General features: G+C 38.4%; 1 protein-coding gene across 1 annotated transcript in view; it reads left to right on the forward strand.

The window, feature by feature from the left end:
- Positions 1 to 15026, forward strand: part of LOC139461156 (monoacylglycerol lipase ABHD2-like) — a 36517-nt gene extending 21491 nt beyond the window's left edge. The window contains exon 8 of the mRNA XM_071242718.1: positions 8245 to 15026. Coding sequence (XP_071098819.1) covers positions 8245 to 8402 — 158 coding nt within the window. The 3' untranslated portion in view covers positions 8403 to 15026. The remainder of the gene's footprint in view (positions 1 to 8244) is intronic.
- Positions 15027 to 15306: the final 280 nt, after the last annotated feature.

Consider the following 15306-nt stretch of genomic DNA (forward strand, 5'->3'; position numbering starts at 1 on the left):
CAGAGTTACTTCCCTTGCTACATGTTTTTAGATTTTGAGCATACACAGTTATGCCCCTTGATCCGTGTTATTCAACAAAGTGGACAGTGTGAGAAACTACTGAAGTTAGCTTATAAGAGATACTTATCAAGACTGAGTTATTTTTTCCAGAGAAGGGGCCTTTTGTGTGTATTAATGTTACATTTAATCCTTTTTTTCCGATGACATAAAGCGACTGTAGTGCCTCTCTTCTTAAGGCTTTGTAGGGCTCTATTTTTTATAGTTTATATTCACAACTATGTGAACAAGCAAAATTCTAATGTTCCCCATGGTTGGGGATAGTGATAACTGTGTTTTCTTGTACGTCTTATCCATATTTGATAAGGCCTAAAGATATATACACTTTTTTCAAACATATTTAAATCATTTGGCTGGTGGTGTTTTTTTGGTGTTTTTTTTAACTTAGTATGTTACCAAAGAAACAGATGTGTAACAAAATAAACAATTGTGGGAAAGGGTCTCCCTACATAAATGTAGTCCTTGATGAGTAAAATACTGGAATACAGTATTTGACTACCTTTGGACTTGGAATATTTAAGGATTTAATTTTTTTTTTTAAAAATACATAAATAAAAACGAAACGCTGCGAACTTTATGAGGATGCCTGCGGTGCCTGAGAACCAAGCCTTTTTTTTTATTAGCCTTAGAATAAAACATAATGATATGCCATATGTCATACATACATTCGATTCTAAACATATTCACATTATGGGAATAATGTGTTTATATAGAACACGGGTGGTCGGGTAGCCTAGTTGTTAAACCATTCGCTTTCGCCGAAGACCCCGGGTTCGATTCCCAACATGGGTATAATGTGTGAAGCCCATTTCTTGTGTCCCATGCTGGAATATTGCTAAAAGCGGCATAAAACGGGTCCAAATTTACTACCCGGGTACCCAACACCCCATTACCGGCCCTATCTGGATACCCACTATAGGTCTGGAGAGTTGGGTACAAAATGTCCGAATGGGAATTTTTTTACCGCAGCCCTGGCAAAAACTATTTAGATACATGTATAAAACAATCTGATCATGTATACTCTGCAGTTAATAGACGCTTTATCCTTAATTAGCTATACTTGTAGTGTAACCATTGCGTTATATTGTTAAGGTCATTAAACAGTATATCACGTGACTAACCATGGGTCTGGGTAGTCATATGGGTACCCGGGTCCTACTCAAGACCCACCCGCCCCGAGTACCCAAGTTACCTGTCCCAGCCCTGCCACATGTATATTCTGTTTAGGATTTAAACACATTCCTAAACATGTTGAGATTTAAACATATCTTGTCTCGCTACCGCTAAACAAAGATCTGAAGACATCCCATTAGGGGTTTCGTCAGAACGACCTTTCATCCGACCAATCAGTGCGTCGCTTACCAGATTATGAAAGTGACAGTCGGAATGTGATTTCTAGTCATGCAATCTCGAAAACTTTAACATGGTCTATTCCGAACGATAGTTACGGGTTTAACGACTGAATCCTTACAATTTAGACCATCTATAAGCCATTCCAGAATGTTTTTTTGTTCAGGTTTCAAATTTGTAATCGAGAATTTGTCAAAATGTGTTTCGAAGCGTAGTCACCAATTTGAAATTTGTGCCGTAAAGCACGAGAAAGCTGCCTTCTGATTGGTCATTCCATTGGTCGGTCAAAGTTCGCGCAAGGTCGGCCTGACGTGACCCGTAATGGGATGTCCTCAGATCTTTGTTTAGCGGAAGCGAGAACAAAGATCTGATTTTAATGAGATTGATTCTAAACACATTAACACTCAGAATTAAACACAGACACACTGTTTTTCTCCTTTAATGAACCCAGTTACTGAGAGATGGAAAAATTCATTGGAGCTCTACAATGTAAAAGTACTTTATTCTGAGTGGTCAACCCAAGGTTTCAAATCACAGCAGCTGAAGTAGAGTTGTGTCACTGTAGGATAAAAAAAAAATTCAAAAGTGAAGAGGCTGGTTTTCTTTGAAATCAGCGAGAGGGCATTCCACTGTTCGGAACAGGCCAGTGGGTGACTGACAGCTGCTGATTAAGATTCTAAGATGCATTGAAAAAAACCAATTGAAAGCATACTTTTAAGCTTAGGGACCATGCATTTTATTATCACTTTGTAACCATTTCAAAATAATGCAGATTAATAACAGAAATTTAATAACTCAAACTAAATTTAAATTAGTGCATGTTGTAATATCCTACAGAGTTATGAATTGTATTAACAATTACAATGTTAGAAATTATTTCCATAAGCTATGTACCTCTCTCTATGTTTAATATGAAATAATTATCAATGAGAATTATTTGTGATAATCTGAAGGTATAATAATGACAGTAATATCATAATTAAAATTATATTATTCATCCTAAACTGAAGTACAATGTAGTCATCTACACTATACATTTAATGAAGTACCTATGAAGATACGGGGTAGAATACGTCTTCAGCAACCCAGTCTTGCAGTAACAGGCGAGTATGCTTATCGTAAGAGGCGACTAACGGGATCGGGTGGTCAGGCTCGCTGACTTGGTTGATGCATGTTCCAATTGCGTGGATCAATGCTCATGATGTCAATCACTGGATTGTCTGGTCCAGACTCGATATTTACAGACTGACGTTCATATAGCTCAAATATTGCTGGGTGCGGCATTAAACAACAAACCAACCAACATATCATTATCAATATTGTGCAGCAAGTTTAGGAAACAGTGAAGATCAGGAAGTGCATCACATTAGCATCTTCTTCGGACACTATACACAAGCTGGAAAAGAACACTTGCCACTACTTCCAGTGGAGGGGGCACGGGTGGCCCAGTCGTCTCAGGCGCCGCGATTCGCTGTGCAGAGTTGCGTCCCTTGGGCACGCAACAAACCTATGATTGTGGGTTCGAATCCCGGTTCGCCCCGATTGTGTTTCTAGGTTTGTCAGCACCATACCCGTGCTCGTGGGTTTCACCGAAGTGGTAAACGTCTGAGACCTACATCACTCCGGGCTTTCCTCCCACATTAAGCTGACAAGCCGCGATATAACTGGAATACTGTTAAAAGCGGCGTTAAACCCAACTCACTCAGTCACTCACACTCACTCCCAGTGGAGAGAAAATTCACCTAAGTGACAAATAAAATTGTCAAATAGGCAAGCACTTTTCCATTCATTGCACTTTTGCTCTTTCATGTTTTGTTACCTGAAAATTGATGAAAAACATTCCTGTTTTTGATTTCATAGAAGTTAGATCAACAGTTGATGTTAAACTTGTGAAGATAGCAAATGATAGTTTTCTAGCAAACCATCAACCAATACTACATCATGAAATTCTAAGTCGACAGTCTTGGTGTTTATGTTTACTGATTAGCTTTTACAGTTGAAAGGCAGGAGCACATTTATTTCATGACACAAATATATCCAAAACAACCCATGCAAGTCTATGATATTTGGCAAGTCTAGATTACTGCAGTAATATCAGGCAGAAATGAAAAGATTCGCAGGGCTCCTTTTATCATTTTATTAAGATCATTTAACAACTGTTTTTTTTCTCCAAGAGATTGATTTCAGAGATTTCTGGCATCCTAGGTTACCGTTATTTATTCTGATTTTGGCTAGGGTACATTCTGTACACAGATATATATACCTGGGGTACATCTGTACCTGGGGTACATACATGTATCTGTTGTACCCATGCTGATGACGACCCTTCAGTGGGTGTAGAGAGAATAACAAGCATAGTCTTGCTAAGTGCTGCATGATATTCATGCTAGCTCAAAAAGTCATATTCTGAGCTCGAGATAAGCTGCGTATTTGCATAAAATATGCATTAAATAATCTGAAATATGCTGACAAATAAAGTCTTAGCGTATCAAATTCGCAGCAAAAACTATAATTATGCTATTGAAATAAAATTAATGCATATATTACAGCTGTTAGATAACATGATTGTGCATCAGCTGATCGCCAAATTCACTTACCGGTATTTACATTCAGAAAGGCTTCTGCTACAAATATACTGACAGATGCCACATTGAAAAGCACATCGTGCCTAGTCAGTGTACATGTTGTATCTTAAACAGTCGCTGATTGGTGATTAAAAAAATCATGCCTTTCTTACTGTACTAATTTTTGCGAACAAAAATGGCTACCCAGAGAGGGAGCCGTAAGCAGACGCAGACAGATAAACTTCTAATCACATAGTTCTAAATGATTTAAGGGCATTGTTATGAAACAGGTTTTAAGTTAAAATACCCGAATGTCAAGAAAAAGGTGTTTAAAATTATTTGAATACCCTCTAAAAATTGTGGATACCCAATCAAAATGAAACTCCTGGGTAATATACCCAAATTACCAATAGCTTATCTAGAGCTCTGATATTTGTGGCAATTTGGCTATTATATGTCAACATATTGTTTTTGCAATTGAAATACATGTAGCACGGGAAGTCAAATTCTTCCATACATAAAAATATCCTGAAATAGGAATCACCTATACCAAAGTGCTATGCTTATGGTTCTTATCATTTTAAATATATAAAGTAAAAGCTGCAACTAAAGTGTCTCAGACCTGCATCACTTCGGGCTTTCCTACCATATTAAGCTGACACGCCGCGATATAACTGGAATACTGTTAAGAGCGGAGTTAAACCCAACTCACTCACTCACCAGTGATAAAATGACACAACTCAGTAAAATGTTAAATATTCTTGCACGCACGCACACACACACACACGCACGAACAGACATATGCTTTCTCCCTGTCTCTCTCTCACATACATTGTAATATAAATATATTAATATGTTCATGGAACTATGTACATAACAATCAACTAACTCATACAAGGCTCAGTGTATAGTATGACTCTATGTTATAGGTTATTAAGCGTGCGTCATTACGATCCATTATAAATTTACTTCGGCAATAATATAGCTTACTATACTGCTGAAATATTATAGTTAATTATAGCTAAAATGGATAGACTTATCATTAAACCGCCCACATGTTATCAGAAATGAGCGGGCCATTGTAACTTGATAATGCCCTCATATTGCTTGACGACGGGCCATTATCACGCCCGTTGTTAGGTAACGTCATAGAGTTTAGGGATAGGCGATGCACGTTCAATAGTGACGTCATCTGGTTTGTTTTGTGACATTTCCTTATCTGTAAAAGTGGGTCAGTGAAAATCGTGTTGATTGCACTAAATGTTTCAAAACCGATATTGTTGTTTATTTTTATTTGATAACAAATTCTATCTATTTTAGCTATAATAACGGTAATGCTATTTTTCAGGGCATTATCATTTGCTGAAGCCCTCGGTCTTTTCAACTGTCCTCCCTCGTCAGGCAGTTAATGGAAGACCTCGGGCTTCTGCAAATGATAATGCCCTGAAAAACAGCATTACTCTTATAATATATTACTGACATTTATAGCTGTGATTATTGATAGAGACGCATGTAAATGTATTTCTAATAGCTTTAAACTATATAAATTACTGAAGCACCTCATAACAATATGGTAGCTTAACTCGTAAATTACATTTTATTTTTGCTGAAATCATTGCTAATCACATTACACACTAATGTATCATGACATTGCTAAATAAGTAATATATTTACAACATTGCATGTGATGTGGATGGTACTGCAATTTATTCTATGTATCAGATATGCAGTTAAAATGATAGTAAAATATCCGATTCTAACCTCCTTATGATAAATAGAGTTGCTGGGGAGTTTTTCCACTTTTATCAACGTGTGTTGATATATTTGATATCAAAAGACACAAGGGTGAGATTTTATTTATCATCCAACATCATTCTTCCAACTCTTTCAGTTTGTGGATAGTAGTTCGCAGTGTCTTAAGTGTAAAAAGTACAGCTAACAGCTTCAGTAGCAGAGGCATTAGTGATGTCATTTGATTGTGACGTCACAATGGTCTGCAAAGCATTGCGATGCATTTCATTGCAGCGATATCTACAATGTAGATATCGCTTGATCTCACCCAAGGATATCTCCTGTGGGAGCCAGTTTCGGATGATAAATTATTATTATTATTATTATTATAAATAGAAATGTCGCAGGGTCAGGCTCCAAGTTGTTCTAGACAAGCATTTGAACACAGAGTTTCATTACAAACGTATTTATTCACTTGTAACGTGAAATGTCAACATCAGAAAGGTGTTGATTACTGTCGGACATCCTACCAGGCTGACAGGTGACAACTGAATATCCATATTATATCATATAATAATGATAGAAGTCAAAAAGGCAATATATATATCAACACTATGCATGGTAGTGCATTAATAATGAGAATATACTGACGTCAAACTTATGGCATGAGGACAGTGATCTATAAAATAGTGTTTTGGGTATAATATTAAAATATTAAACATATACTGTATTCAACGTAATAAGCGCCCAGGGCGCTCTCAAAATTAGAAATAGGGGGCTCTTATTAGAATATTATTTTGGTGGGAAAAACAGAGTTGAAAGATAAATTTTGTGCTGTATGCTGACGGTCTGAACTGTTTATATACGACAGATACATTTTTCCAGAATTTCATTGCCCATAATCAAGGGTGCATATCACACACGAGTGAGTATTATACAGGAATAAATAAGTCTTGTGTACATTGATCAATCGGAAGGGATGCTAAATGGGATTGTTCACCAGCCAATATATTAGCATATATCGCTGTGGGTGCTTATTAGAGCGGGGCGCTTATCACGTCGAATACGGTACGTATAGTATTGTCCCTTTGACACAGTCTTAGAGCAAAGCTAGTGCAGTGTTAAAGTTAATAATGGCTATAAGTGTGATGTTTACGTTATACACGATCGATTCTTTACTAACTTGAGTTTACATTACTTGATTTGTTATTATATAATATATTAGATATAATTTATCCACTAGCAACAGATATAGATGTAGACTGAATATATAAAGGGATGGCTCACCTGTATTGTGAAACGTCAACATCAGAAAGGTGTTGATCACTGTCACCCATCATACACGGCAGGTGACAAATGTACAGTAAACTATGTTTATGACCAACACGATTATAACGAACTGACCGATATAACAAACTTATTTTTTAGTCCTGGAAATTTGTTGTATGTATGCTGTAAATATGCTTATAACAAACTACGGACTACAAATTAAGATTAGTGGTTCCTTTCAGTTTGCTATAAGCGTAGTTTACTGTACATTTAAATTGTCGTGACAACACAGGTAGAAGCCTGTGAATTGGCGTTAAACCAGATATGGGTAGCATTAACAACTACTTATATTTAAACAGCGGAGAAACAGCCTTGAGTTGGAAAAAAGTGGAACTAAGGCTACCGCCAACATAATTACGAAAGAAATCTAAATTAATCTATAGAACAATAGAATAGGCAATCACCGGTCAAGCTGTGGCTGGACCACGAGAGACATTTCTTAACTACACCCTGTTCTTTACCTCAGGATCAGAAGAGAGTGATCAGGTTAGATTAAGAAGCTGCTGCCGTACTTAACTATATTATTTACCCAAGTTAAAAATACATAATTTGAAATACACAATATTTACATTTTGCAACATCATATTAAATGATTTTGATGCTATCTCTACATTTTACCTAAGCCACACATTTTCTATTTTTCATTTCACATGCCCACCGCCCCTTCTGAAAAGCGGATGGAAAAGAAATAATTTAAACATAGGGAGTACATTATAAAATATATAAAAGTGTCATGAGTCACTCTCTTATGAACAGTTGTGATGTCATCCTACAACTGTACTACTGTATAAAGGGGTGTTAAACCCAACTCACTCACTCACTCATTCTCTTGTTTCCTGGGCGGTCAGGTAGCCTAGTGGTTAAAGCGTTCGCTCCTCACGCCGAAGACCCGGGTTCGATTCCCGACATGGGTACAATGTGTGAAGCCCATTTCTGGTGTCCCCCCGCCGTGATATTGCTGGAATATTGCTACAAGCGGCGTAAAACCATACTCACTCACTCACTCACTCACTCACTCATCCTCTTGTTTCCTGGGCGGTCAGGTAGCCCAGTGGTTAAAGTGTTCGCTCGTTTCGCTGAAAGCCCGAGTTCATGAACCCTCATCGGTACAATGTATAAAGCCCATTTTTGGTGTTGCCTGGCTTTACAGTGATGTAATATTGCTAAAAGCGGCGTAAAACAACACTCACTAATACTCAATCTTGTTTCCCAGAATCCCGGGACAACTGCCTCTATGTTGTGACACGCCATGGCGGCCATCTTGGATATTTTGAAGGTGGGTATTTTACTCCAAGTCCAATAACGTGGATAGACCGTGCGGTGCTGGAGTTTGCCAACGCTGTGGTAACAATGGAAGAGAAACAGCAATAGTGTGAGTCGACTGTACGAACAGCTTCAACAACCAATGTGTTTCTACCATACCTCAGTAGCAGAGCTTAAGACATGAAAAAAGACCACTGCTACGACTACTGCAACAATTGCTACGACTACTCCAACATCTGCTACGACTACTCCAACAACTGCTACAACTACTGCAACAACTGCTACGACTACTCCAACAACTGCTACGACTACTCCAACAACTGCTACGACTACTCCAACTACTGCAACAACTGCTACGACTACTGCAACAATTGCTACGACTACTCCAACATCTGCTACGACTACTCCAACAACTGCTACAACTACTGCAACAACTGCTACGACTACTCCAACAACTGCTACAACTACTGCAACAACTGCTACAACTACCACAATAATCGCTACAACTACTGCAACAACTGCTACGACTACTGCAACAACTGCTACAACTACCACAATAACCGCTACAACTATTCCAACAACTACTACCAGCGCAGAGTTGAGTCCCTTGGGCATGCCAGAAACCTATGATTGTGGGTTTGAATCCCGGTTTGCCCTGATTATGTTTCAAGGTTTGTCAGCACCATACCCATGCTCGTTGGTTTCACCAAAGTGGTAAATGTCTGAGACCTGCATCACTTTGGGCTTTCCTCCCACATTAAGCTGACACGCCGTGATATAACTGGAATACTGTTAAAAGCGGTGTTAAACCCAACTCACTCACTCACAGCGATAGTCCGTTCTCGGACCTCTCTATACTATCGCTGCTGACAAAATTTATGGATAACAACTTCTTTAATTACTGTAAAAGCGACGTTTCGGTATAAGAAACTGGGATACCGATTCTAAGTAATGCCTATCAAACAATTAACTATGATGGCATTCTCAAAGACATTAACAAAAATATGAACGCAATAACATTTGGGATTAGGGCAAATTTCATCATTCTTGTAATGGCTGCGTCCATACTAACGGCAGCGATGTTACCGAGAGTGTAACGAAGGTGTCATGCGCTGGGAAGGAGCTTGGTAGTGCATAACTTAAAGGGAGATAACTCAAGCAACACTAGTCCCCATGACCTCATCACATGACAGTCAGAATCCCATAAATCATTCATTTGGGTCAAGATACGCGAGTAATTATTGGTGTAATCTTGACACCACGATCTGATACAACCATAGTTATTGACCAAAGTGAGTGAGTTAAAGGGACATTGATATTCTTGGTGGGGCCCAGGATTTGATATCAAGATAAGATATTTTTTTCTTTCAGCTACCGCTTCAGAACAAGCTTTTTTTATATTTAAAACTATGAGGTTGCATTTTATTTAAAGAAAAACAGCTACAACAATGTAATTTTTGTGGCAAGCAATGTTGAATGTGAATATGTGTTGTATGTGCAGGTGTGTTGAATGTGAATGTGTGTTGAATGAGAATGTGTGTTGAAAGTGAATATGTCTTGTATGTGAAATTGTGTTGATTATGAAAGTGTGTTGAATGTGAATGTGTGTTGAATGTGAATGTGTGTTGAATGTGAATATGTGTTGTATGTGAAAGTGTGTTGTATGTGAATGTGTGTTAAATGTGAATGTGTGCAATTTCTTTTTTTATGCAGCTGTCTGAAGCATAATTATTTTTTACTAGAATTTTCAGGGACAATATATTTTGGGGGGTCAAAATCCCAGGCACTCAACCCACCCTGAATAACAAATGGTCACAGCTAAGTATTATCAATGTCAGGCTGGTGGGAACGGCTTCTTGCCATGGTGAACATATTATATATGACTTTGTCAGCATTTATTGAAGAACAGGGTATCGGATACGATGGGTCAGTTTTTGCTGTTCCTGCCATAACATTGGTTGAATGTTGCATAAAACACCATTCACTCACAATATCTCCCAGTTGCAAGGTGATGTTTCGTGGGTGTTTGATTGATATATATGTACCGGGTAATATATACCGTATTCGACAGAATAAGCGCCCAGGGCGCTCTCAAAATTAGAAATAGGGGGCTCTTATTGGAATATTATTTTGGTGAAAAAAGTTCGTAAATTTCGTGGATTATTCTGACAGCCTGAAATATTTATTTACGACATATATATTTTTCCAGGATTTAATTGCCCATAATTAAGGGTGCATATAACACACAAATGCGTATTATACACGAATAAATAAGTCTTGTGTACATTGATCAATCGGAAGGGGTGCTAATTGAGAGTGTTCACTAGCCAATATATTAACAAATATCGCCGTGGGCGCTTATTAGAGCAGGGCGCTTATTACGTCGAATACAGTATATGATATGAAAAGTATGTTGTTTGCTTGCTTGATGAGTTGAATTTGAGTAGGTCTTGAATGTGAATGTGTATTAAATGTGAAGAGTGTTGAATTAAAATGAGTGATGAATGTTAAATGTGAATTGGTGTTGAATGTGAATGTATGCTGAATGTGTGCTGAATGTGCAATGGGGATATGTGTTGAATGTAAATGTGTGTTGAATGAGAAGGTGTGTTGAATGTGTGATGAATGTTAAATGTGAATATGTGTTTTATGTCAAAGTGTGTTGAATGTGTGTTGTATGTGAAGGTGTGTTGTATGTAAAGGTGTGTTGAATGTGAAGGTGTGTTGTATGTGAAGATGTGTTGAATGTAAAGGTTTGATGAATGTAAAGGTGTGTTGAATGTGAAGGTGTGTTGAATGTGAATATGTGTTGTATGTGAAAGTGTGTTGTGTGTTGAATGTGAATGTGTGTTGATTATGAATGTGTGTTGAATGTTTGTTGTGTGTGAAAGTGTGTTGTGTGTTGAATGTCAATGTGTGTTGAATGTGAAGGTTTGTTGATTATGAATATGTGTTAATTACGAATGTGTGTTGAATATAATGTGTGTTGAATGTGACTACAAGTTTATGATTTTACATCAGTATTGTGTTGGGGTGTCACAATTGCTCCAGCTTTCAATTGATCCCGATCAATGACAAGTTTAATGTTTTATTATTAACAAATGTGTTTTAAAGAAGCCTGTATGTATTTTGAAGAAGGATTTGTGTGTCTAAGTGAGGTTGTGTCGTCAATGAAAGATGTGCATACTGACAAAGAAAAACATTTTAAATATGTGCGGACGCGAAAGAAGTATGAGTGCATCAGTGAAAATCAAGCATGTATGAAATGGTGTTTATTTTCGCATCAATGTTATAAAACAGGAAGTACATTTTCATATGTTGGCAATCACTTTATTGAGTTGTTTTGTAAACAGTGATGCATGCGTGTACTTCCTTTGATCTTTGTTCTGTATTCTGCATGTTTATATATTAATTAGAGTTTGTGCTGAATATTTCCACTCTACTTGTCGGACCAATCTTGTTAAACTGTTTTTATTTTTTATTTCTAAGTCATATTTCACACCTGAGTTTAATTATTATGTTGTTATGCTGTATTTTGTGTTGTTGGATGACAACAAATCTGGCACGTACAAGTATACTCTCCATCAGAGACCTTTCTATATACCTTGTTGGTAATTTGTGATAGCGTGTGTCACCAACAGTAAGTTGGCAATCTTGTTTATTCACTTTTTTAACAGATTTATTCTGCTCAAAAGATGTTAAGGAAAGCCCGATTTCTGTCATAAGTTTAAACTTAATCTGTCATGGTTGTGGGTCTTGCAAGACACAGTGGGTGTTCTTTAACCTGTTTTGAGTAGTATATATCCATATATGTTTGGATGGTGATGTCAAACAGTGAGTGAGTGATGATGTCATATAGTTGATGATGTCATACAGTGATTGGATGATAATGTCATACAGTGATTGGATGATGTCATACAGTGGATGGTGATGTCATACAGTGGATGGTGATGTCATACAGTGGATGGTGATGTCATACAATGGATGGTAATGTCATACAATGGATGGTGATGTCATACAGTGGATGTGATGTCATACAGTGGATGGTGATGTCATACAGTGGATGTGATGTCATACAGTGGATGGTGATATCATACAGTGGATGGTGATGTCATACAATGCATGATGATGTCATACAATGGATGGTAATATCATACAGTGGATGGTAATGTCATACAGTGGATGATGATGTCATACAGTGGATGGTGATGTCATACAGTGCATGATGATGTCATACAATGGATGACGAAGGAAGAAAAATTGTCATCCATTGTTGTGCTGCTGTATTATTGAGAACAATAAAATATGAAGTCATTCATTGTTTAAGACATCGCAAACTGATAACTATGTCATCAAAACATTTACTTAATTTAGTTCCTTTGTAAGATTGACATTATATACGTTTCTATTTTTTCTTCCTTCACAACAACATAAAAAAGGAGAATATTTAGAATAAGGACATTCTCCAAATTTATCTCATTGCGGTCATCTCGACTAGGTTTGGATCTGTTATGAAGAAAAGGGAAAAGCATCCTACTCTGTTCTCAATTTCCTACATGTCATTTCGCCTTCCAAGAAATGAAATTATCCTGTATTGTACCCTGCATACTATGGATGACAACTCTGTTCATAATAATCAATTCCCTATCAGAAAAACTCGGGCATTTTATAAAAATAAAATTGTTCCGGGAATTACTTGGAAATGATATTTTTGCCTCAGGGTTTTTAACAAAAAGGATTGGCTGGAAATGCTGTATGTTCTGAAACAAATGTGTCGGAGAACTCCTCTCGGTCTGCATCCTCTTTTCAGAGAAAACAATTGTATTGTCTTGAAGCAGTGACTGATTATTCTGTCGCTAAAAATGATTGTGAATATTATATGTTTGATGCCGGAGACCTGTGACTACTCCGGAGCCACTATTACCAGACCGGTGGTCCGCCAGCCAGATGGCGTCATACTGACCACGGTCTGGTACACGTTAACACTGGGACGTTCTATCCCCTTGCATATATCTTGTCATTATTAGGTTTGATTTATAATTTTGTATAATCTTTTTCTTTTATGTTGGTGCCATCATATTAATTATTACAAGTTTAATATGTTTTTGCAGCTTTTCTGTGATTTATTGATTTTATTAGTGCCATGAAGACACTATTTGAGAATGAACTTGGATTGACACCCACTGACACACCCACACATGAACACACTGACATGCCCACATATGAACACACTGACACGCCCACATATGAACACACATACCACACACATACGTGAATACACAGACATGCCCATGCATGAACACACTGACACGCCCACATATTAACACACTGACACGCCCACATATGAACACACTGACACGCCCACATATGAACACACATACCACACACATACGTGAATACACAGACATGCCCACGGATGAACACAATGGCACGCCCACACATGAACACACAATTTGAGACTGAAAATAGATTGACTCACACTGACACACCCACATGAATACACTGACACACCCACATGAATACACTGACACGCCCACACATGAACACACCGATACGCCCACACATATCCACACCGACACGCCCACGCATGATCACACCAACATGACCTTACTGACACGCCTACATATTGAACACTCTGACATGCCCACACATGAATGCATTGACACGCCCACACATGAACATAAGGACATCCACTCATGAACACACAGACACAGCCACATATGAATTTACTTACACATCCGTACATGAACACATCGACACTCTCACACATGAACACACTGACACGCCCACACATAATTTACAGACACATCCGTACATGGACACCCTCACATGCCCACACATGAACACATTGACATGCCCACACATGAACACACTGACGCGCCAACACATGGATTTACAGACATATCTGTACATGAATACACGGACACGCCCACACATGAACACACTGACACGCCCACACATGAATTTACAGACACATCTGTACATGAATACACGGACACGCCCACACATGAATACACGGACACGCCCACACATGAATTTACAGACACATCTATACATGAATACACGGACACGCCCACACATAAACACACTGACACGCCCACACATGAATTTACAGACATATCTGTACATGAATACACGGACACGCCCAGACATGAACACACGGACACGCCCACACATAAATTTACAGACACATCTGTACATGAATACACGGACACGCCCACACATGAATACACGGACACGCCCACACATGAATTTACAGACACATCTATACATGAATACACGGACACGCCCACACATAAACACACTGACACGCCCACACATGAATTTACAGACACATCTGTACATGAATACACGGACACGCCCACACATGAACACACCGACACGCCTACACATAAACACACTGACACGCCCGCACATGAATTTACAGACACATCCGTACATGAGAACACGCCCACAAATGAACATACTGACACGCCCACACATGAACATACTGACACGCCCACATGTATGTAAATGCATGGAACACATGAATTCACGGACACACCCATTCATGACGGCATTGACACGCCCACACATGCATTGACACTTAACACACGAACGTGTCCATCGGACTTGTTTCTGGAGGAAAATGCAACACCAAATGTGTTCTGAAAAGGTAATATTATTTATTGTCAGTTATTTTCTTCTATTTTATGCCTCACTTCTGATACCAGAATAAATCAATTTATACACCATGCTCTTCTGTTATGTTTAGAGAGATAGGAAGATTCGTGTGTGAGTATTAGATCGGGTTATCAGTCTGAAACCCATCTTCCCAAGGCAAGGGAGTTAACTGACTATGAAAGTCCAGTTTCCACCCTTGCCGAACTGGGCGCTCGATCGTAGCGCAACCGTGGTTATTACGAGTTATGTCCCTTCCAAGCCTCTCCTATGGACCAATCAGATTCCACCACTGTATCACTTGCATTTGTTTCAAACAATATGGCGGCGCCCAGTCAAGACGGGTCTTACA

The sequence above is a fragment of the Haliotis cracherodii genome, unplaced genomic scaffold (genome assembly GCF_022045235.1).
Source record: "Haliotis cracherodii isolate W230 unplaced genomic scaffold, xgHalCrac1.p SCAF_14, whole genome shotgun sequence".
Taxonomy (NCBI): domain Eukaryota; kingdom Metazoa; phylum Mollusca; class Gastropoda; order Lepetellida; family Haliotidae; genus Haliotis; species Haliotis cracherodii.